This window comes from Phyllobates terribilis, unplaced genomic scaffold (genome assembly GCF_046119375.1).
Source record: "Phyllobates terribilis strain yellow unplaced genomic scaffold, ASM4611937v1 Scaffold_9__5_contigs__length_417890890, whole genome shotgun sequence".
Classification (NCBI taxonomy): Eukaryota; Metazoa; Chordata; class Amphibia; order Anura; family Dendrobatidae; genus Phyllobates; species Phyllobates terribilis.
In genome coordinates, this window is record NW_027362769.1 from 276784675 (window position 1) to 276806175 (window position 21501).

Genomic DNA, 21501 nt, shown 5'->3' on the forward strand with positions numbered 1-21501 from the left:
CCATCGGGACGCGCGATTCTCATTGCGGAGGTCTGATGGTTACTAAGGGGTCGCAAGACCCCCTTGTAACAACTTAAATACCGTTGTCACGATTGACTGCGGTATTTAAGAGTTAATCGGCCCCGATCAGCATCAAGACTGGCCGGGGCCGATACTGCAGGGTGTCAGCGGTCACACACAACTGACACCTGTAGGAATCGCCGCCAGGCAACGCTATTTACTTATTGCTCAGCGTCGCATTTTTACGACACTGAGGAATAAGTAACCTTAATGACCGCCATGAAAATCCGTTACGGCGGTCATTAAGGGGTTAAACAAAGTATAAAATGCTTACAATTATACTTCCGTAACCACAGACACGCCAGACTAAAAGATCAGAAAATACTGAAGCAGCAATCTTTGTTTAAGCCAACATTTGTGTCAATCTCAAAACTTTAGCCACAATTGTACAACAGCAATATAACATTTTTTTTCCATGTTTTGTATAAAAGCACCTTAAAAAAATCATGCTTTAATGTTACCATAGAGCTTAACTTTACAGTTGACAGAGCTGTGCAAGGGGCTCATTATGTTACACAATAAGCTCATATGTTCATTGCAAAATGTTGAGGCATGCAACACTATTTGATAGTTATTATTTTTATTATGATTTTAGGTGGCAGAATTAATAAAAAAAAATAATAATTTTTGCTATTTCTTTCATTTTTTAAAGGGAACCTGTCATGTCCTATCTACTATCTACACTGCCCCCATTGTTCTGTTAGTGAAGCAATGTGCATCACTAATAAGCTTTTTCATTAAAATCGGTGGTAGTATAATGATTTTATAACATTACATACACTTTGTCCTACCTGCTCGTATTCAGTTATAGGGGTGTGGATCCTGCTATTCAGTCATGGGCAGCACCGCATCCAGTAACTGCTGATGCCGCCCATATATTTGAATACTGCTCCAGGAAAAGTTGCGTCTAGATTGGAGTTGATTTTTTGAGGCCCTCTCTCCAGCAACTATGATCTTATAGTGTCCATTTTAGGACATGATCAGATATCAAAATCAAACATCAGAATGATGTCAGTTTGAGGCTAAATACCCTGTCTGAGAACTGATCCTGACAAGTGACTTTTACAACTGTAATAATAATAAAAAAATATTCACTGTTTGCTGATGTGACTTGAACCCAAAACTCTACATCTAGAAGCCAGTGCACTAACCACTGAGCCACATACTCGAGAAAAGCTAAGCATTCGATTTGGCTATATGATTATCAGTGCAAGTCTTGTCTGAAAATGAGTGGGACTTTCAGAAATACCTCCTCCAAGCCAAATACAAATGATGTAGGTGGTGAGTTCCCCTTCAATGGACGTCTTCAAACAGAGGCTGGACAGACATCTGTCTGAGATGATCTAGTGAATCCTGCTTTGAGCAGGGGGTTGGACCAGATGACCCAGGAGGTCCCTTCCAACTCTACCATTCTATGATTCTATGATTCTATGATTCTATGTTTGATTTTGATGTGTGACTTTCTTCAAACATGAGAATCACAATAACTTTTAGTCACTTTGAGTATTTTCATGGCCGATCTCATAAGACAAGAAAAGCTCCCAGTCAGTATCTCTTGACTGTATAGCTCAATGGTAAGGCATCAGCCTCTGAAACTGCAACGGCTCAGTTCAAATCCCAATAGGAAAGGGGTGTTTTACTTTTAATATCTGACATTCTGATTGTCATCCTGATGTGTTAAGAGTTTCAGATACGCTGTCTATTTGCATGGTAAATTACATAGCCAAAGTAAATTGGGGGGCACTAATTTACTACATACACTACCGTTCAAAGGTTTGGGGTCACCCAGACAATTTTGTGTTTTCCATGAAAACCCATACTTTTATTTATCAAATGAGTTGTAAAATGAATAGAAAATATAGTCCAGACACTGACAAGGTTAGAAATAATGATTTTTATTTGAAAGAATAATTTTCTCCTTAAAACTTTGCTCTCGTCAAAGAATGCTCCCTTTGCAGCAATCACAGCATTGCAGACCTTTGGCATTCTAGCTGTTAATTTGCGGAGTTAATCTTGAGAAGTTTCCCCCCATGCTTCCTGAAGCCCCTCACACAAGTTGGATTGGCTTGATGGGCACTGTTTGTGTACCATATGGTCAAGCTGCTCCCACAACAGCTCAATGGGCTTGAGATCTGGTGACTGCGCTGGCCACTCCATTACAGATAGAATACAAGCGGCCTGCTTCTTCCCTAAATAGTTCATGCATAATTTGGAGGTGTGCTTTGGGTCAGTGTCCTGTTGTAGGATGAAATTGGCTCCAATCAAGCGCTGTCCACAGGGTATCGCATGGCGTTGCAAAATGGAGTGATAGCCTTCCTTATTCAAAATCCCATTTACCTTGCACAAATCTCCCATTTTACCAGCACCAAAGCAACCCCAGACCATCACATTACCTCCACCATGCTTGACAGATGGCGACAGGCACTCTTCCAGCATCTTTTCAGTTGTTCTGAGTCTCACATATGTTCTTCTGTGGGATTCAAACACCTCAAACTTTGATTCGTCTGTCCATAAAACTTTTTTCCAATCTTCCTCTGTGCAATGTCTGTGTTCTTTTGCCCATATTAATCTTTTCCTTTTATTAGCCAGTCTCAGATATGGCTTTTTCTTTGCCATTTTGCCCTGAAGGCCAGCATCCTGGAGTCGCCTCTTCACTCTAGACGTTGACACTAGGGTTTTGCGTGTACTATTTAATGAAGCTGCCAGTTGAGGAACTGTGAGGCGTCGATTTCTCAAACTATAGACTCTAATGTACTTGTCTTGTTGCTCAGTTGTGCAGCGGGGCCTCCCATTTCTCTTTCTACTCTGGTTAGAGCCTGTTTGTGCTCTCCTCTGAAGGGAGTAGTACACACCAGTGTAGGAAATCTTCAGTTTCTTGGCAATTTCTTGAATGGAATAGCCTTCATTTCTAATAACAAGAATAGACTGTCGAGATTCACATGAAAGTTCTCTTTTTCTGGCTATTTTGAGAGTTTCATAGAACAAACATTCTCAACTAGCTCAAAGGAAGGTCAATTTTATAGCTTCTCAAATCAGCCAAACAGTTTTCAGCTGGGTTAACATGCTTGTGCAAGGGTTTTCTAAGCATCAATTAGCCTTCTTACACAGTTAGCAAACACAATGTACCATTAAAATACTGGAGTGGTGGTTGTTGGAGATGGGCCTCTATACACCTATGTAGATATTCCAATAAAAACAAGACGTTTGCAGCTAGAATATTCATTTACCACATTATCAATTTATAGAGTGTATTTCTGATTCATTTAATGTTCGCTTCTTTGAAAAAAAAATTTGCTTTTCTTTCAAAAATAATGAAATTTCTAAATGACCCCAAACTTTTGAACGGTAGTGTATCTATTTCTAAACGACTGTACATTTGCATAATTTCTTAAAGGGATCTAATGATAAAATTTCTTTATTGTAAATTTTTCTTTCCATCCATGCAAGAACTAGCTGCAAACTCCCAATTTACTTTGGCTACATAATTTACCATGCAAATAGACAGCAAGTCTGAAACTCTTAACACGTCAGGATGACAATCAGAATGTTAGATATAGATATTAAAAGTAAAAGTAAAACACCCCTGTAGTTTGTGTGCTAAATAGGCATATTTACAAAAACAAAATATCATTCCAAATGGGATTTGAACCCAGACATTGTAGTTTCAGAAGCTGATGCCTTACCATTAAGCTATCCAGTCAAGAGATACTGACTAGGAGCTTTGCTTGTCTTGTGAGATCAACCATGAAAATACTCAAAGTGACTAAAAGTCAATGTGATTCTGATTCTCATGTTTGAAGAAAGTCACACATCAGACTCACATATCAAAATCAAACATTTGAATATGGCTTGGAGGAGGTATTTCTGAAAGTCCCAATCAGTTTCAGACAAGACTTGCACTGAAAATGATATAACCAAATAGAACACTTAGCTTTTCTCAAATGAGGTCATAGCTCAGTGGTTAGTGCACTGGCTTATAGATGTAGAGTTTTGGGTACAAGTCCCATCAGCAAACAGTGAATATTTTTTTTATTATTACAGTTAGTTGTAAAAGTGACTTGTCAAAGTCACTTGTCAGAATCACGTGCCAGACAGGGTATTTAGCCTCAAACTCACATCATTCTGACGCTTGATTTTGATATCTGATCATGTCCTAAAATGGACACTGTACGATCTAGTCTCCTCAGTAGTGAAGTGTCTAGATCGGAGTGGCTAAAGTGAGGACCACAAAAAAATCACCTCTGACCTAGATGCCTCACTGCAGAGGAGACTAGATCGTAGTTGCTGGAGTGAGGGCCTCAAAAAATCAACTCCAATCTAGACGCAACCTTGCCGGGAGCAGTATTCAAATACATGGGCGGCGCCAGCAGTGACTGAATGCGGTGCTGCCCATAACTGAATAGCAGGATCACACCCCTATAACTGAATACAGCAGGTAGGACAAAGTGTATAGAACGTTTTAAAATCATTATACTACCACCGATTTTAATGAAAAAAGCTTGTTAGTGATGCACATTGCATCACTTAAGCCCCCGTCACACTAAGCGAGATCGCTGCTGAGTCACAAGTTTTGTGACGCAACAGCGACCTCAGCAGCGATCTCGCTACATTTGACACTTAGCAGCGACCAGGCCCCTGCTGTGAGATCGCTGGTCGTGTCGGAATGGTCTGAACATTTCTTTGATCGTTGAGGCCCCGCTGGGTAGCATGCATCGGTGTGTTTGACACCTTACAAACGACCTTGTTAACGACTCAGACACAAACACATAGGCGTGCATCGTTATACAGATCGTTACGGGTCGCCGCATCATTGCTGCGTCGTTGGGAAGATCTGACTGTTTGACATCTCACCAGCGACCACATAGCGACGCAGCAACGATCCCTGACAGGTCGTATCGTTGTCGGGATCGCTGTAGCGTCGCTTAGTGTGATGGGGCCTTAAAGCAATGGGGGGCAGTGTACATAGCAACTAGGACGTGACCGTTTCCCTTAAATTATTAAAATTACCGTGTGGTATAAGTGCTAATGATGATTTTATTCTATAGGTCAGTACAACTACAGCAACATTAACCACTTCACTACCTTGGGTTTCAGTTTTTGCGTTTTAGTTTTTTACTCCCTGTCTTCCGAGAGCCATAACTTTTTTATTTTTTGGTCAATATGGCCATATGAGGGCTTGTTTTTTGCGGACGAGTTTTACTTTTGTACGACACCATGGGTTTTGATTCCAGATTATAAGATGCACCGGATTCTAAGACGAACCCCAAATTTTGGGGTGGAAACTGGGGAAAAACATTTTTTAAATAAAATGGTGGTGCGCCTTATAATTTGTTTTAACGGTATCTTACCTGGGGGAGCGATGAAGTGCAGTGGGGTCACAGGAGCCAGGGTCGCTGATTCAGGAGGTTGGCGTCGGCAGGAGTGGGGCGATACTGCGCAACCCATCCTCTTAGAAAGGTCGCTGATTCAGGTTGTCAGCTCGGCAGGAGGAGTTGTGCGATGCTGCAAGCCCAGTCCTCGAGGACTGCGTCAGCGCCAGTGGGCAGAGGTCCCCTCTCCCACACATATCCCTGCGGTGGACTTTGAGAAAAAGCCGCCAGAGGCGGTGTATACGCTGATTGAGATCTCGAGAGACAAGACTACGGAGATCTCAATCTGCGTATGAGCCGACCCTGGCAGCCATTTTCCCAAAGTTCACCGCAGGGATATGTTTGGGAGATGGGACCTTTGCTCATCGGCGCTGACGTCTTCTTAGAGGACAGGGCCCGCAGCATAGCACCACTCTTTCTGACTCCGACCTCCTTTATCAGAGACCGCCCCCCCCCCCCCCCAGGTAACATACCTTCAGAATATAAGACACACACCCAATTTCATCCCAAATTAGAGGGGAAAAAGGTTAGTCTTATAATCCAAAAAAATATGTTAGATACAGCATTATGGAATTGCACATATAAGGGCGTACAGGTGCTGGACGTATTTTATATGGGAAAAACCTGGTGACAGGTTCCCTTTAAATTTGTACTTTTTCATACTTTGCCAATTTTGCACACTAGAAATACTATTTTCTTTTTTCGTATCTCTATATTCTGTATGCTGTATCTTTTTTGTTTTCCCATCTACAGCATTATGTGAGGGTTTGAGTTTTGACATTTCCAGAAATACCACTTAAACGGAATTGTCAACCCATGGCACTTATCTGACCTCTAATATAGGCATACAAGTTATAGAAATTTAAATCTACACATACCTACAGATCTGGAAAAAAGACCACTGCACAGTTTCCTAAAAATCATCATCTCTACATTAAACAGCCATTCCATTCCAGTGTCAGTTGAATTCCAACCAAAGTACACCTCATTCTACTTAATGGGCTTATGATTAGGTGATCACCTGAACCAAATCTTATGTAACGAGGAAAAGTATAAAAAACACTGCTGTGGTCTTCACAATCCTCTTGCAATAGGACAAGCTGGATGGCAAAACAAGTGCTAGGAATAGCCCAAAAGTAATTTGAATGAAAAAAATTCCTTTTAACCATGCAAAAGGAGTTGAAAAGAAAAGTCTTGAGTGAGGAAAATAAGGGCTCAATTCTGGCTTTATTAACAAAGGGATACAGTGAGCGTCATGTTGCCTCCATCCTTAAAATTTCGAAGACGGCAGTCCATTACAACAAGGTCAAGCAGCAGACATTGGGGACAACAAAGCTACAGACCGGCAGAGGGCGAAAGCGACTCTCCACTGATCAGGATGACCGTCATCTTATTCGAATGTCACTCAGCAACCGCAGGATGACAACAAGTGACCTACAAAAGGAATGGCAGATGGGGTGAAGTGCACGGCAAGAACAGTTCGTAACAGGCTCCTAGAGGCAGGCTTCAAGTCATGTAAAGCTAGAAAAAAGCCTTTCATCAATGAGAAGCAAAGGAGAGCCAGGCTGAAGTTTGCCAAAGACCATTGGACCACAGAGGACTGGAGTAAGGTAATCTTCTCTGATGAGTCTAATTTTCAGCTTTGCCCAACACCTGGTCGTCTAATGGTTAGACGGAGACCTGGAAAGGCATACAAGCCACAGTGTCTTGCACCCACTGTGAAATTTGGTGGAGGATCGGTAATGATCTGGGGATGCTTCAGCAAGGTTGGAATTGGGCAGGTTAATCTTTGTAAAGGACGTATGAATCAAGCGCATACAAGGTTATCCTTGAAAAAAACTTGCTTCCTTCTGCTCAGGCAATGTTCCCCAACTCTGAGGACTGTATTTTTTCCAGCAAGACAATGCCCCATGCCACACAGGTAGGTCAATCAATGTGTGAATGAAGGGGCACCACATCAAGACCCTGTCATGGCCAGCCCAATCTCCAGACTTGAACCCCATTGAAAACCTCTGGAATGTAATCAAGAGGAAGATGGATAGTCACAAGCCATCAAAGAAGAACTGCTTAAATTTTTGTGCCAGGAGTGGCATAAGGTCACCCAAAAGCAGTGTGAAAGACTGGTGGAAAGAATGCCAAGACGCATGAAAACTGTGATTAAAAATCATGGTTATTCCACCAAATATTGATTTCTGAACTCTTCCTGAGTTAAAACATGAGTATTGTTGTTTCTAAATGCATAAGAACTTGTTTTCTTTGCATTATTTGAGGTCTGAAAGCACTGTTTCTCTGTTTCTTTTTTATTTTGACGATTTCTCATTTGCTGCAAATAAATACAAAATTTTTAGCTTTGAATTTCGGAGACATGTGGTCAGTAGTTTATAGAATAAAACAACAATGTACATTTTACTCAAAAATATACCTATAAAGAGAAAAATCAGAGAAAATGGAAATTTTGCAGTGGTCGCTTCATTTTTACCAGAGCTGTATATGCCTCATATCAGAGGTCTTGTTGCTGTGAAATGTCTTTTTATTTAGTCAAATTTCTGATGCTTCCAAGCTCACAATCTGGAAGAAATCCCCGCCTCCTGTGGTAATTATAATGTTTCCCCCCTCCTCTGCATGTAACAGTGCCCTGTGATGTGCAGTTGCCAGGGCCAAATCTGGGTATTGTGACATGCAGGGGAGGGGGGAAACCTTGTAATTACCACAGAAGGTAGGGATTTCTTCCAGACCCCAGGCCTAGAAGCATCAGAAACTTGACTGAATAAAAAGACATTTCACAGCAACAAGATCTGTAATATAAGGCATACAGGTAGGTATATATTTACATTTCTATCACTTGTATGCCCATATTAGAGGTCAGATAAGAGCCAGGGGGTGACAGATTCCCTTTAGTGCTATGTGCCCACGATGCAGAAATGCTCCAGATTTTTTCCTGAGCATTTCTGCATCTCCCCGGCAGAAAAAACGCATGCGGATTGTACATGCGTTTTTCCTGCCAAGGACATGCGGATGTGAAGCATTCTTCACTTGCATTTCCGCATGCGGGTTGACAAGCGCTTTCCAAGTGATTTTAGCATCACTTGGAAAGTGCTTGACAACTTGGTCACACTATATAAATCCATGCAAGCGGCATGGATTTATATAGTGTGACCGTAAAGAATGGTAAAAAATAAAAAAATAAATCTATACTTACCTTCTGATGGCCCCCGGAGTCTTGATTCGATGCGTCTCGGCTTGCCGGCAGCTCGCGGTACACTGAAGGACCTGCCGTCACATGACTAAAGGACGTCAGCGCAGGTCCTTCAGTCCACCGCGAGCTGCCAGCAAGCAAAGACAAGCACACCGCGGGCCATCAGAAGGTAAATATAACATTTAATTTTTATTTTATTCTATTCTTTACAGGTTCTATGGTACCAGGGTCTGGAGGAGAGTCTCCTCTCCTCCAGACCCGGGTACCATCCCCACATTGAAACGCATGGAATGCGCATCTACAGATGCAGTGATGCGTAATCCATGATTTCCAATGCAAGTCAATGGCGGCGAAAACGCAGCGCATCAGCAAAATAATTGGTAGTGCTGCGTTTTTTTCCGCAATGATAATTCGCAGCAGAAATTTCCACAGCACGTGCACATCACATGCGGATTATCATTGGGGAACATGGCAGACCTTCTACCAAGCATTTAAGGGTTTCTGCAGCAGAATTGCAGCTGCAAAAAAGCTTAAAAAACGAATCGTGGGCACACAGCCTAAACGAGTTGTTGCATGAACAAAGTTCATTTTGATCAATACATCTTGGAATAATAAGAATGTCCAGAATTAGATATGTTTAAATAAAAGACATAGTTACTTACCGGTAACGGGATTTCTGAGACTGCATGACAGCACCACAGAGAGAGACGGGATCCGCCCTTCAAGGACCGGAAACCTACAAATAAAAAGGGCGGTACCACTCTCCCACATCAGTTGTTTACAGAGCACGAGAGGACCACCAGATTAGTAACACAAAATGTAAAATTTTTAAGAAACTTATCAGAAACACCATGTGACTACATATAAGTAACTAATAAGTGTGCACACCCACATGTGAAGGGAGGGAATGTACAGGTGCAGTCATGGGCTCTGAGAAATCTCGTTACCTGTAAGTAACTAAGTCTTTCTCCTTCCACCATGATGGCACCATGGAGAGAATTACAGAGAGGTGAATCATTAGGGGGAAACCACAGCTTCCAGCACATTTCTCCCGAAAGTAAGGTCTGAAGAAGAGGTTAAGTCTAGCCAGTAGTGATTGAAGAAAGTAGAGGGGGAAGACCAGGTTGCTGCTCTATTGCGGCACCGGCCTTTTCCGCCCAGGAGGCTGTCACCGCTCTTGTTGAGTGGGCCTTCAGTTTCTTCGAGGCGGCTTCCCCACGTGAGGAGTACAACAGTGTGATGGCTTCCCTTATCCACCTAGCAAGCGTGCCCTTAGAAGCTTTTTTCCCCTTTCGAAGGCCCTGAAGCAAACAAAGAGACCTATCCTCCCTACACTCTTGCAAGGCCTCTAGGTATCGGATTAGACACCTTCTGACATCTAGTGTATGCAAGTCTCTTTCTTTCTTGTTCCTAGGATTGGGGCAGAAAGAAGAGAGGGTGATTTCTTGAGACCTGTGGAATCTCTACACCGATTTTGGTAGGTAGGCAGGGTCGGTCCCAAGAGTAACTCTATCCTCCAAGATTTGTGTTAAGGGAGGGCCTGCAGATAGAGCCTGAATATCACTGACCCTACGTGCAGATGTGAGAGCTACTAATAGCGCTGTCTTTATGGATAGGATTTTTAGGGACGCTTCTGACAGAGGTTCAAAAGGGGGCTTTGCTAAAGCTGAAAAGACCAAGTTTAAATCCCAAGGGGCAGTATTTCGAGAGGGGATGGGTCGGGATCTAGATGATGACTTAATGAACCTAGATACCCATCTATCCCTGGCCAGGTCAAAGTTGTATAGGGCTCCCAGCACCGCAACTTGGACTTTCAAGGTACTTTTGGCCAGGCCCCGTTCTAAACCCCTCTGTAAAACTTCTAGGATAGCTGTTAATGGAACCTCCCCTCCTAACCTGGAACCTGAGACTGAAAGGAACTTCTTTCAAGTTTTCCAGTAAAGCTTGGTGGTCATGGGTTTCCTACTTTGAAGTAGTGTGGTGATGAGATTTGGGGAAAATCCTTTGTTACTCAGGAGAGCCTTATCAAATTCCAGGCTGTCAAGTGCAAGTTTGTTTCCTGAGGATGAAGTACCGGACCCTGCGAAAGAAGGTCTGGGAGCTCCGGAAGAACCCATGGGTCGGAGATTGACATAATCCTCAGCCAAGAAAACCAAGCCCTCTTTGGCCAGAAGGGGGCTATGAAGATTATTCTTGATTCCTCTACCCTGATTTTCCTCAGAACAGCCGGAATCAGGGAAGTCGGAGGAAAAGCGTCAAAGAGAGGGTGACTACATGGAATCATGAAGGCATCTAAAGCTATGGGGCTTCCTTTGGGGTCTAGAGAGCAGAATGTGTCTGTTTTCTTGTTCTGACTGTTGGCGAACAGGTCTATGGAAGGACGCCCCCACATCTGTACAATCTGATTGAAAACTGACTGATTCAACTGCCACTCGCCCTTTCTTAGCTGTGTCCGGCTCAGGAAGTCTGCCGTGCGATTTTCTATTCCTTTTATGTGTAGGGCTGATCGGGATTTTAAGTTTTCCTAGGCTAACTGAAAGATGACCTCCATCACTTGCATCAGAGAATGGGACTGGGTACCCCCTGGTGGTTCAGGTACGCTACTACTACTCGGTTGTCCGAGAACACCCTCACGTGGGGACCTTGAAGTGTGTGTACGAACTCCCAGAGTGCAAACTCTATGGCTAGAAGCTCCTTCATGTTTAAGGAAACTGGCTTCAGGTGTTCTGTCCAGACCCCCTGAGCTACAAGAATGTTGAGGTGAGCCCCCCAAGCTCCCTGGGCTTGCGTCTATGGTTAGGATTTAAGGTGTAGGGATTACCCATGGAATACCCCGGGCTAGATAGTCTATCTTCTCCCACCACCTTAGGGAAAGTGTGGTCTCTGATGATAGCGTTAGCTGCCCTTCTAAATGCCCTTTTAGAGATTTTTCTGCCTCTAAGATTTCCCACTGCAAAGCCTTGGTATGTATTTGGGACCATTGGATGGCCGGGAAACACGCAGTCAAGGAGCCTAGAAAGGACATGGCTTTCCGTAGAGTCAGACGGGTGGGTCCTTGCCCACGATATCTGGTCTATGATCTTGTGAATTTTTCCTGTGGGGAGACGACACTTGTCTTTTTTGAATCCAACACGATGCCCAGATATTCCTGTACCTGGCATGGCTCTGTTTTGGATTTTTTCAGATTCAAAAGCCAACCTAAGTTTGTCAAGGAATCCATGACCTCCTCTAGTTGGGTTCTGCAGTGGAGGAAGGAACTGCCTATTACCAGGAAGTTGTCCAGGTATGGAAAGACTAAGATGTTCTGTTCCCTTAGATGTGCCATCACCTCTGGAATAACCTTGGTGAATACCCTTGGAGCTATGACAATGCCGAATGGGAGGGCTGTGTATTGATAGTGTTTGACTACTCCACCTATGGAAACTGCTACTCTGAGGAATTTCTGATAATCTTTGTGTATGGGGACGTGATAATAGGCGTCCTTTAAATCCAGAACAGTAATAAAATAATCCGGAAACAGCATTTTCACTGATGTTTTTATTGCTTCCATCTTGAAAGCTTGCACCTTCAATAGCCTGTTCAGTTTTTTTAAATTTATGATCTTTCTCTAAGTCCCATCTGGTTTCTTCCTCAGGAATAACGGAGAGTAGAAGCCTTCGCCTTTTTCCCCCCGTCAGGACCTCCTGAAGGACCGCTTTCTTTATCAGGCCTCGGATTTCTTGCTCCAAGGCCAGCTGCTCCTGGAGGACCTTTTGGGTGTTAATATAAAGTTTGGATGTGGAAATGAGAGGAAATGGAATTTTAGACCTGATTTTGTTAGGTTCAGAATCCATGAGCTGTTGGATATTTTTTCCCAGGCAGGGAGAAATTCTGATAGCCCTCCCAATGAGTGTTTTCCCTGGGTGGGGGAGAAGGCTTTCTGCTGGCATTGGGGTATTTGTTGAACAGGAACCCCTTGGTTTTCCTTCTTCTATCCTCCCACTTATCCTGGTCTTTAGGGGGCTTCCTGCGGATAAACCTTTTTCTCCGAAAGGGCTTCCTGTAAGCAGTGTTAGATAGGATAGGGAAACGCTTTTTATTGTCCCTGGCTTTCTCTAAGATGTCATCAAGGGTGGGCCCAAACAGAAACTCGCCCTCACAGAGGACGGAGCATAATCTTGATTTTGTTTGTAGATCCCCGGGCCAACAATTAAGCCAGAGGGCTCGCTTGGCCGCATTTGCGAGCCCTGTCGCCCTAGCTCCTAATCTGACAGAGTCCGCAGAGGCGTCAGCTAAAAAGGCAGCCGCCCCTTTCATTACCGGGATGGATTCTAATATTGTGTCTCTACACGTTTTCTCTCGCAGCAGCGTTTTAAGCTGGTCTAGCCAGACCATTAATGACCTGGCCGTACATGTAGCTGCTACCGCAGGTTTTAACCCTCCCCCAGCAGCTTCCCAGGAACCCTTTAGGAACGTGTCTGCTTTTTTGTCCATGGGGTCTTTTAACATGCCCATGTCCTCAAACGGGAGGGAGAACTTTTTAGAGGCTTTAGTAATTACTACATCCAGTTTTGGCTCTTTCTCCCAAAAGGAACACGAAGGGTCATCAAACGGGTACTTTCTTTTTGGGGAAAGGAGGCCCTTTCTTTCCGGTCTTTTCCACTCCTTTTTAATTAAAGAGTAAACTTGCTCATTAAGTGGGAAAGATCTCCTTTTTTTGTTCTAACCCGCTGTACATCACGTCTTGGATAGATCTTTTAGGCCACGGCCTTAATGAGACTGTTTCCTTAATAGGTAAACAGCTCCGTCCTCCCCTATCCCTAGATGAGGAAGAGGACGACGAAGAATCGGAAGTGCCTGAATTTTCGTCATTCTCCAAACCGCTAGACCCAGAGGATATGTTTTGGGGTTTTTTTTTAGGTCCCACCCCTCCCCCTGAAGGGACTTAACAGTATCTTCAACCTGCAACTTTATCAGGTATCTAAGTTCTGAGGCAAATTTCAGAGTTTCCTTGCATATGGTCTGCTCTATACAGGAATTGCAGAGTCTTTAATCCCAAGTAGGGGTAAATCTTCCGTGCAAAATGCACAGGTCCTATTCTTAGTTTTGCCTGTACTATTTCTTCCATAATAAGAGAAAAAGAGAGGGGGGCCCTAGTTACAAGGTGGACTTTCACGAAGATCACTTACCAATCTGATGGAAGAGAGGGTACCGGGTCAGGAGGTGGAGCTATCTTTGTAGACGGGGTTTCCCTCCTAGTAGATGCTATAGTGGAGTCTTTGCTGCGCTGGCATGACCTGCCAGAGCGCCCGCTTCCACTGTTATCCCGTTCTCGGTGATGGCCCGGGTCCTGGTGTCCAGTCTCTTCTGGTTTCTTTTTATGCTGCGCTGGCGGCAGTGGTGGTGACAGAGGATGCAGCGCCTGCACCTCAAGCAACTCCTGGTCACTCATGCCCCAAAAGCCAGTGTGCCAGAGCTTATGAGAAGCACTTACTGGTGTTCTTAGCTGTCTTATAAAGCCCTGGGGACCCTCCCCCTCCAGCTGGCCATCAAGTTGTATCCCATAGCGCCTGCGGTGTGTTCCGGTGCGCCCCTCCTCCACCGCACCTGCGGGTGGAAGCTCGCGCCTGCGCACACTGGTTTCCCAGTCATGCCTTGCAGCGCCACGTCATACAGAGGCGCAGTGGAACCCGGAAGCTCCGCTCCAGACCGCCGCCGGGCAGTGCCGTGATCACGCCACCGCATCCAGGGAGGTCCAGCGCAGCAAGGTTCGGCTGGCCCCGACAGGCGCCATTCCTCTTCGTCTGGACCCCCGCACACCCTAAATGCCTCTGACCCCAGCGGTGGCACTTCAGGACACTGCACCAGCCGAGGCAGGGAACAACCGCTGCCTGAGTCGGTCTGGCTGGGCCTGGCTCCAACGATGATCTCACTCTTCTGGCACCCGCGGGTATGCCTCCTCCAGGTACTGTAGGTTCCCTGTCAAGGACAGGAAACCAACTGATGTGGGAGAGAGGTACCGCCCTTTTTATCTGTAGGTTTCCTAACCTTGAAGGGTGGATCCCCTCTCTCCGTGGTGCTGTCATGAGGGAAGGAGAAATGTTGCTGTGCTGAGATAATCTTATAAATGTGCCCCTGCTGTGTACTGTGTAATGGCTGTGTCTCACCGTTCAGGAACATGGTCTGATCATACTACATCTCCTGGGCAGGGGAGGAAGCAAAAGAGTATTCAGACATTACAGCACAGGATTACAGTTGATTCTTTGAGAGAAAACATTTTTTAAAAGCCAGCAGGAAAAAGCTTTACCTCACAAATACAATCAGCTGTGATCCCTTGCTGTGCTACCTGTATACTCTCTTTTGCTTCCTCCCCTACCCAGGAGATGTGGTATGATCAGACCATGTCCCTGTATGGTCAGACATGGCCATTACACAGTACATAGCAGGAACACATTTTATAAGATTATCTCAGCACAGGAACATTTTTTTAAACACATCCAATTGTGGGAATTATTATTATTCCAACATGTATTTTGATCACTTTTTCTTGCATTTTTTTGACCTGTTAGACCAAAAAACAGCCCGTTAAAGGGGTTGTTACCTTTCAAATATAATTTGTCCCTCACTACATTTTGCTTTTAAAAAACTTAGCTACATCAGTGGGTCTGCACAGCTGCTGCCCATATCTGGCACTGGCTGTGGCACTGACATCACCTTGGCAGCCAGTCTCTGAGCTCCGCTTCTTTGAGCTGGGCGTTCTGCCTTCCACACATTGGGAGCAGCAGCTGAAATTCGCAAGTGAACCCGGGGAAGGAGAATACAGCAAAATCTTTTTTCAAAACAAATTGCAGCAAGGGACAAATTATATTTGAAAGGCAACAACCCTTTAAATGGTGTATTAGCAAACACTTTTTTCAGGGTTTTTTTCTTTTACATGTTAAAATACTATTTAACTTTATTTTTTAACTTTGTTCCATTATGGTAACTAAGCAACCACACTCGTTTGATAGGAAACTCATTCCCAAACATGACTTACATGTACGTCAAATGTAGGTAATTTGTTAGAAGGCAGCCGACAGCAAATATAAGCAAAGAAATTATAAACCATAAAACAAACCTGTCTTGTATCTCCATCAATCAGGTCAAATAAAGCTCTTGAAGTAGCCAAAATTAATTCTTTACACCTACATTACAGACAAAACAAAAATGCATTAATTTACATAGTTGACACTTATTTCAGTAATTTATATATAAACAATTTTTACACTAGTTGGCCAAAAGTATGCGGAAGCATGACAATCACATCTGTAAAAATTTGGTGGACGCTCCATTTACAAATGATGAATAACTATTTTGGTGGTTGTCCATAGCAATTTATGCTAACATAGCATAGTGATTCATCACACAAGAAAGTCTTGTTTGCAAGTGGTGTTCAAAGTCATTCAAAAGATGCTCAGTGTGACTGAAATAAGGGCTCTTTTCAGTTCATTTGCATTCCTCTACATACAAACACTCAGGCTTGAAGAAGCCATTTGAGAGGCTGAAAAGTTGCACTTTTTCTGCAAAAAAACAAAAACACACACTTCATAGAATGCGGAGTCATACTGGGACCAAAAAGCAGCCCTGCTACACAAACCCCACCAGCCCACACACTTTCACACTCCCCTCCCCCGATCAGTGAATTTCACTTTTAACCTAGTAATGACCCTCACCACCCTCTATTTATTTGAAGAGCCAAATGTGAATGGCGCAGCAGTGCGCATCCACAGCTCCATTTAGATGGTGCTCTTCAGAGCTCCATTTATCAGGATCATGGGAGTCCCAGCGGTCAGATCCACAGCAAATTGAAAGTCATCCCCTATCCATTAGATAGAGGATAACCTCCAAACTTGGGATAAGCCATTTAAACAGGTTTTTCAAGATTTATTTTTATTTGCCCATAGGAATGTAGAGAAGAATAAACTAACAATGACAAACCAGAAGTCCAAGGCCGCCAAGGGCTTGTGCAAACAAGCATATAAATCATGCGTGTGTGTAGCATTTGATTTTTTATCAGATAGCACACTGACCGATGTTATGCAATGAGGCAGTGCAGAAAAACTTTTTTTTTTCTCTTAACAACTTGGCGTGAGAAAAAGATTGTATTATACTGCGATTTGATTCTGTAATTGGATGAAACTCACCCATTTAGATCTATGGGTGCAAGAAAAGAAATCGGATGCTGCAGTACAGCATTCAATATTTACGGATACATTACAATTCTGTAGCATAGGAAACTGTAAATCGTCCTGTAACGGTTCCCAATACAGTATTAGGGTATGTGCACACGATGCAGAAATGAAGCAGAAAATTTCTGCATCTCCCTGGCAGAAAAAAAACGCATGCAGATTGTGCATGCGTTTTTCCTGCGGAATACATGCGGATTCACATGCGTTTCCGCATGTGGATTGACAAGCGCATTCCAGGCGATTTTAGCATCACCTGGAAAGTGCTTGACAACTAGGTCACACTATATAAATCCATGCAGCCGACATGGATTTATATAGTGTGACCTGAGAGAGTGTATATGTGGCACCCCAGGGGTCTGGTTTCCCACAGTAATGTAATGTTATGTCTGAGAGCAGGTGGGAGGTCCCTTGGTCAGGAATCCTATGCATGCCACACCTCCTGCCCAGTCCTGGGAGGGGAAGAACTTCCCCTGTATAAACCCGGGGCTGAGGCAGGGTTAGAAGTAGAGAAGAGAAGCAGCATAGGAAGAAACAGCAGAAGCTCAGTGGGAGCAATACTACTACGAGTCAGGGGCTGACAGCTGCAGAGCTCGCCCTGACTGAGAAGCTTTCTTACCGGACCCGGCGTCCGAGGCTGTGGGGACTAACTCTTACCCAGCAGCAGAAGCCGACCGGCAGGGGATTTCAGGTCCTCAGGCCCAGAAACCTGAAGGCACGGTCACACGCGTGGGACCAGCACCGCCATCGTGGAGCGGAAGCCATAGAAGGCCCCGAGTCACCGGCCATACGGGTGAGCACCACACGGTACACTCAGGGACGTGGGCTACTTATATCCGCTTCTAGCAAGGTAGCCAGAAGAGTACAGTCAGTTTGGGAGGCCTACAACTCCGCCTGGCCAGGGGAGATCCCATCTGCTCAAGGACTGACCAGGCCCCGTTCGCTAGCAAGTACTCCGGGAGGGTCTATCGTTGTTACCAGTAAAGACCCTGAATTACACCGCACCGTCTCTGAGTGGTTCCTGCTACCCCCATCTTCCATGTCGGCTGCCCTGAGGCCATACCCCTCCCGTTGGGGGTTATACTATCACGCTGCACAATTCTACACCGGCCTCAGCGGTCTGCCCTGCAGTGGCAGCTCCATAGCTGCAAATCAACGGGTGGCGTAGTCGACACTCAAATAACATCTATCAAGACTGCCACACACTGAGTTTGACTCCCTGGGCACGGACCGGGTCCCCGCCACTCGGAGACTACAACCCTCATCTGATCCGGTTCCGGGTAAGCCCCGTGCGCGAGACGCTGCGCGACACAGCAGGCCCAGGGGCGCGTCATATATACTTACCTCCGATGGCCCGCGCTGTCCTGCTCAATCCATTCTCCCTCGCCGACAACTTTGAATTGAAAGACCTGCCGACGTCAGCGTCACGTGACCCGTCACATGACTCTGACGTCAGCGCAGGTCCTACAACTCACTGCAAGTGCCGGGAACCAAGCAGGAGCGCTGCGCGGGCCGACAGAAGGTAAGAATACATTTTTTATTTTATTCTTTTTTTACAGCTTTTTTAATGGTACCTGGGTGTGGATGAGACTCTCCTCTCCTCCACACCCGGGTACCATCCACACATTAGAACGCGCCAATTACGCAAGTACAGATGCAGTCTTGCAGTATTGGGGCGTTCTAATGCAAGTCAATGGCAGCGAAAACGCCGCGTTTCCGCAAAATTAATTGACATGCTGCGGATTTTTGAGCGCAGCGTTTACGCTGCGGAAAAATCCGCATCATGGGCACAGCACATGCGGATTTCAATTGGGGAACATTGCTGCCCTTCTACCATGCGTTTTTAATGCGTTTCCGCGGCGTTTACACAACTGCAAAAACACCGCGGAAACGCATTAAATATGCATCGTGTGAACTCAGCCTTATAGGCACCACCTAGTCCTCCATACAGTATAATGGGCCCCATATAATGCTCTCTACATAAAAAATAAATAATCAAATACTCATCTCTCTAAGTTCCCCCACTGCTCTGGTCTCTGCAGTCTTCAGACCCTCTGCACTGCTCGGCACAGAGGGCGCGTGACCTACGCACTTAGACATCACAGAGCTCAGATGCAGAGAGGGAACAATGGGAGAGGGAGCATCAGCGGACAGCTCCCTCTCCCATCACTGTTTTCACGTGCATAGGCATCCGAAACCGTTTAAAGTACAATGCGGTGGGGAGGCAGTGCAGGTGCTGGCACCAGGCCCCGTTGACTCACGGTTCCATAGCATGCTGCGTCCCCAGCTAGTGGGCTCCCCCATTAGGCCAGGGCCCTGGCAGTTGCCTGGGTGCACTAGGTGGTGACGCTGGCTCTGACAGATGATATATATATCTTAACTAAATCAATGAGATTTATTAAAGATAAAAAAAAAAGAAGAAGCAATCCGATTAGTTGTAGTAAAAGTGGAGGATCCTATTAGCACATGTGGTAACATTTCGGTTCCATAGTAGAGAAATGTTCTGTTATGGATCTGAAATGTTCCCACATGGGTTAATAAAGAGGCCTCCCTTTTTCCACAATAAATTGATGCTTATTTTCATTTTTATATATACATACATATACAGTATATACAGTACAGACCAAAAGTTTGGACACACCTCATTTAAAGACTTTTCTGTATTTTCATGACTATGAAAATTGTACATTCACACTGAAGGCATCAAAACTATGAATTAACACATGAGGAATTATATACTTAACAAAAAAGTGTGAAACAAATGAAAATATGTCTTATATTCTAGGTTCTTCAACGTAGCCACCTTTTGCTTTGATGACTGCTTTGCACACTCTTGACATTCTCTTGATGAGCTTCAAGAGGTAGTCACTGGAAATGGTTTTCACTTCACAGGTGTGCACTGTCAGGTTTAATAAGTGGGATTTCTTGCCTTATAAATGGGGTTGGGACCATCAGTTGTGTTGTGCAGAAGTCTGGAGGATACACAGCTGATAGTCCTACTGAATAGACTGTTAGAATTTGTATCATGGCAAGAAAAAAGCAGCTAAGTAAAGAAAAACGAGTTGCCATCATTACTTTAAGAAATGAAGGTCAGTCAGTGCGAAAAATTGTGCAAACTTTGAAAGTGTCCCCAAGTGCAGTTGCAAAAACCATCAAGCGCTACAAAGAAGCTGGCTCACATGAGGACCACCCCAGGAAGGAAGACCAAGAGTCACCTCTGTTTCTCAGGATAAGTTTATCCGAGTCACCAGCCTCAGAAATCACAGGTTAACAGCAGCTCAGATTAGAGACCAGGTCAATGCCACACAGAGTTCTAGCAGCAGACACATCTCTTCAACAACTGTTAAGAGGAGACTTTGTGCAGCAGGCCTTCATGGTAAAATAGCTGCTAGGAAACCACTGCTAAGGACAGGCAACAAGCAGATGAGACTTGTTTGGGCTAAAGAGCACAAGGAATGGACATTAGACCAGTGGAAATCTGTGCTTTGGTCTGATGAGTACAAATTTGAGATCTTTGGTTCCAACCACAGTGTCTTTGTGTGACGCAGAAAAGGTGAACGGATGGACTCTACATGCCTGATTCCCACCGTGAAGCATGGAAGAGGAGGTGTGATGGTGTGGGGGTGCTTTGCTGGTGACACTGTTGGGAATTTATTCAAAATTGAAGGCATACTGAACCAGCATTGCTACCACAGCATCTTGCAGCGGCATGCTATTCCATCCGGTTTGCGTTTAGTTGGACCATCATTTATTTTTCAACAGGACAGTGACCCCAAACACACCTCCAGGCTGTGTAAAGGCTATTTGACCAAGCAGGAGAGTAATGAGGTGCTACGCCAGATGACCTGGCCTCCACAGTCACCAGACCTGAACCCAATCGAGAGGGTTTGGGGTGAGCTGGACCGCAGAGTGAAGGCAAAAGGGCCAACAAGTGCTAAGCATCTCTGGGAACTCCTTCAAGATTGTTGAAAGACCATTTCCGGTGACTACCTCTTGAAGCTCATCAAGAGAATGCCAAGAGTGTGCAAAGCAGTCATCAAAGCAAAAGGAGGCTACTTTGAAGAACCTAGAATATAAGACATATTTTCAGTTGTTTCACACTTGTTTGTTAAGTATATAATGCCACATGTGTTAATTCATAGTTTTGATGCCTTCAGTGTGAATGTACAATTTTCATAGTCATGAAAATACAGAAAAATCTTTAAATGAGAAGGTGTGTCCAAACTTTTGGTCTGTACTGTATATGTAATATATATATATATATATATATATATATATATATATATATATATATATATATATATATATATATATATATATATATATATATATCACATACACATACACTGCTCAAAAAACACTCCAATAACACATCCTAGATCTGAATGAATGAAATATTGTCATTGAATACTTTTGAATACTTTGTTTTGTACAAAGTTGAATGTGCTGGCAACAAAATCACACAAAAGTCATCAATGGAAATCAAATTTATTAACCAATGGAAGCCTGGATTTGGAGTCACACCCAAAATTAAAGTGGAAAAACACACTACAGGCTGATCCAACTTTCATGTAATGTCCTTAAAACAAGTAAAAATGAGGCTCAGTATTGTGTGTGGCCTCCACGTACCTGTATGACCTCCCTACAAAGTCTGGGCATTCTCCTGATGAGG

The 21501-nt window shown here is 44.2% G+C and overlaps 1 protein-coding gene across 2 annotated transcripts in view; it reads right to left on the reverse strand.

Annotated features, from left to right (window-relative positions):
• Window positions 1-21501, reverse strand: part of PGAP1 (post-GPI attachment to proteins inositol deacylase 1) — a 1100814-nt gene that overhangs the window by 877312 nt on the left and 202001 nt on the right. For both annotated transcript variants that reach the window (XM_073647815.1, XM_073647814.1), the window contains exon 7: window positions 15722-15788. In XM_073647815.1, the coding sequence (XP_073503916.1) occupies window positions 15722-15788 (67 nt within the window). The remainder of the gene's footprint in view (window positions 1-15721; window positions 15789-21501) is intronic.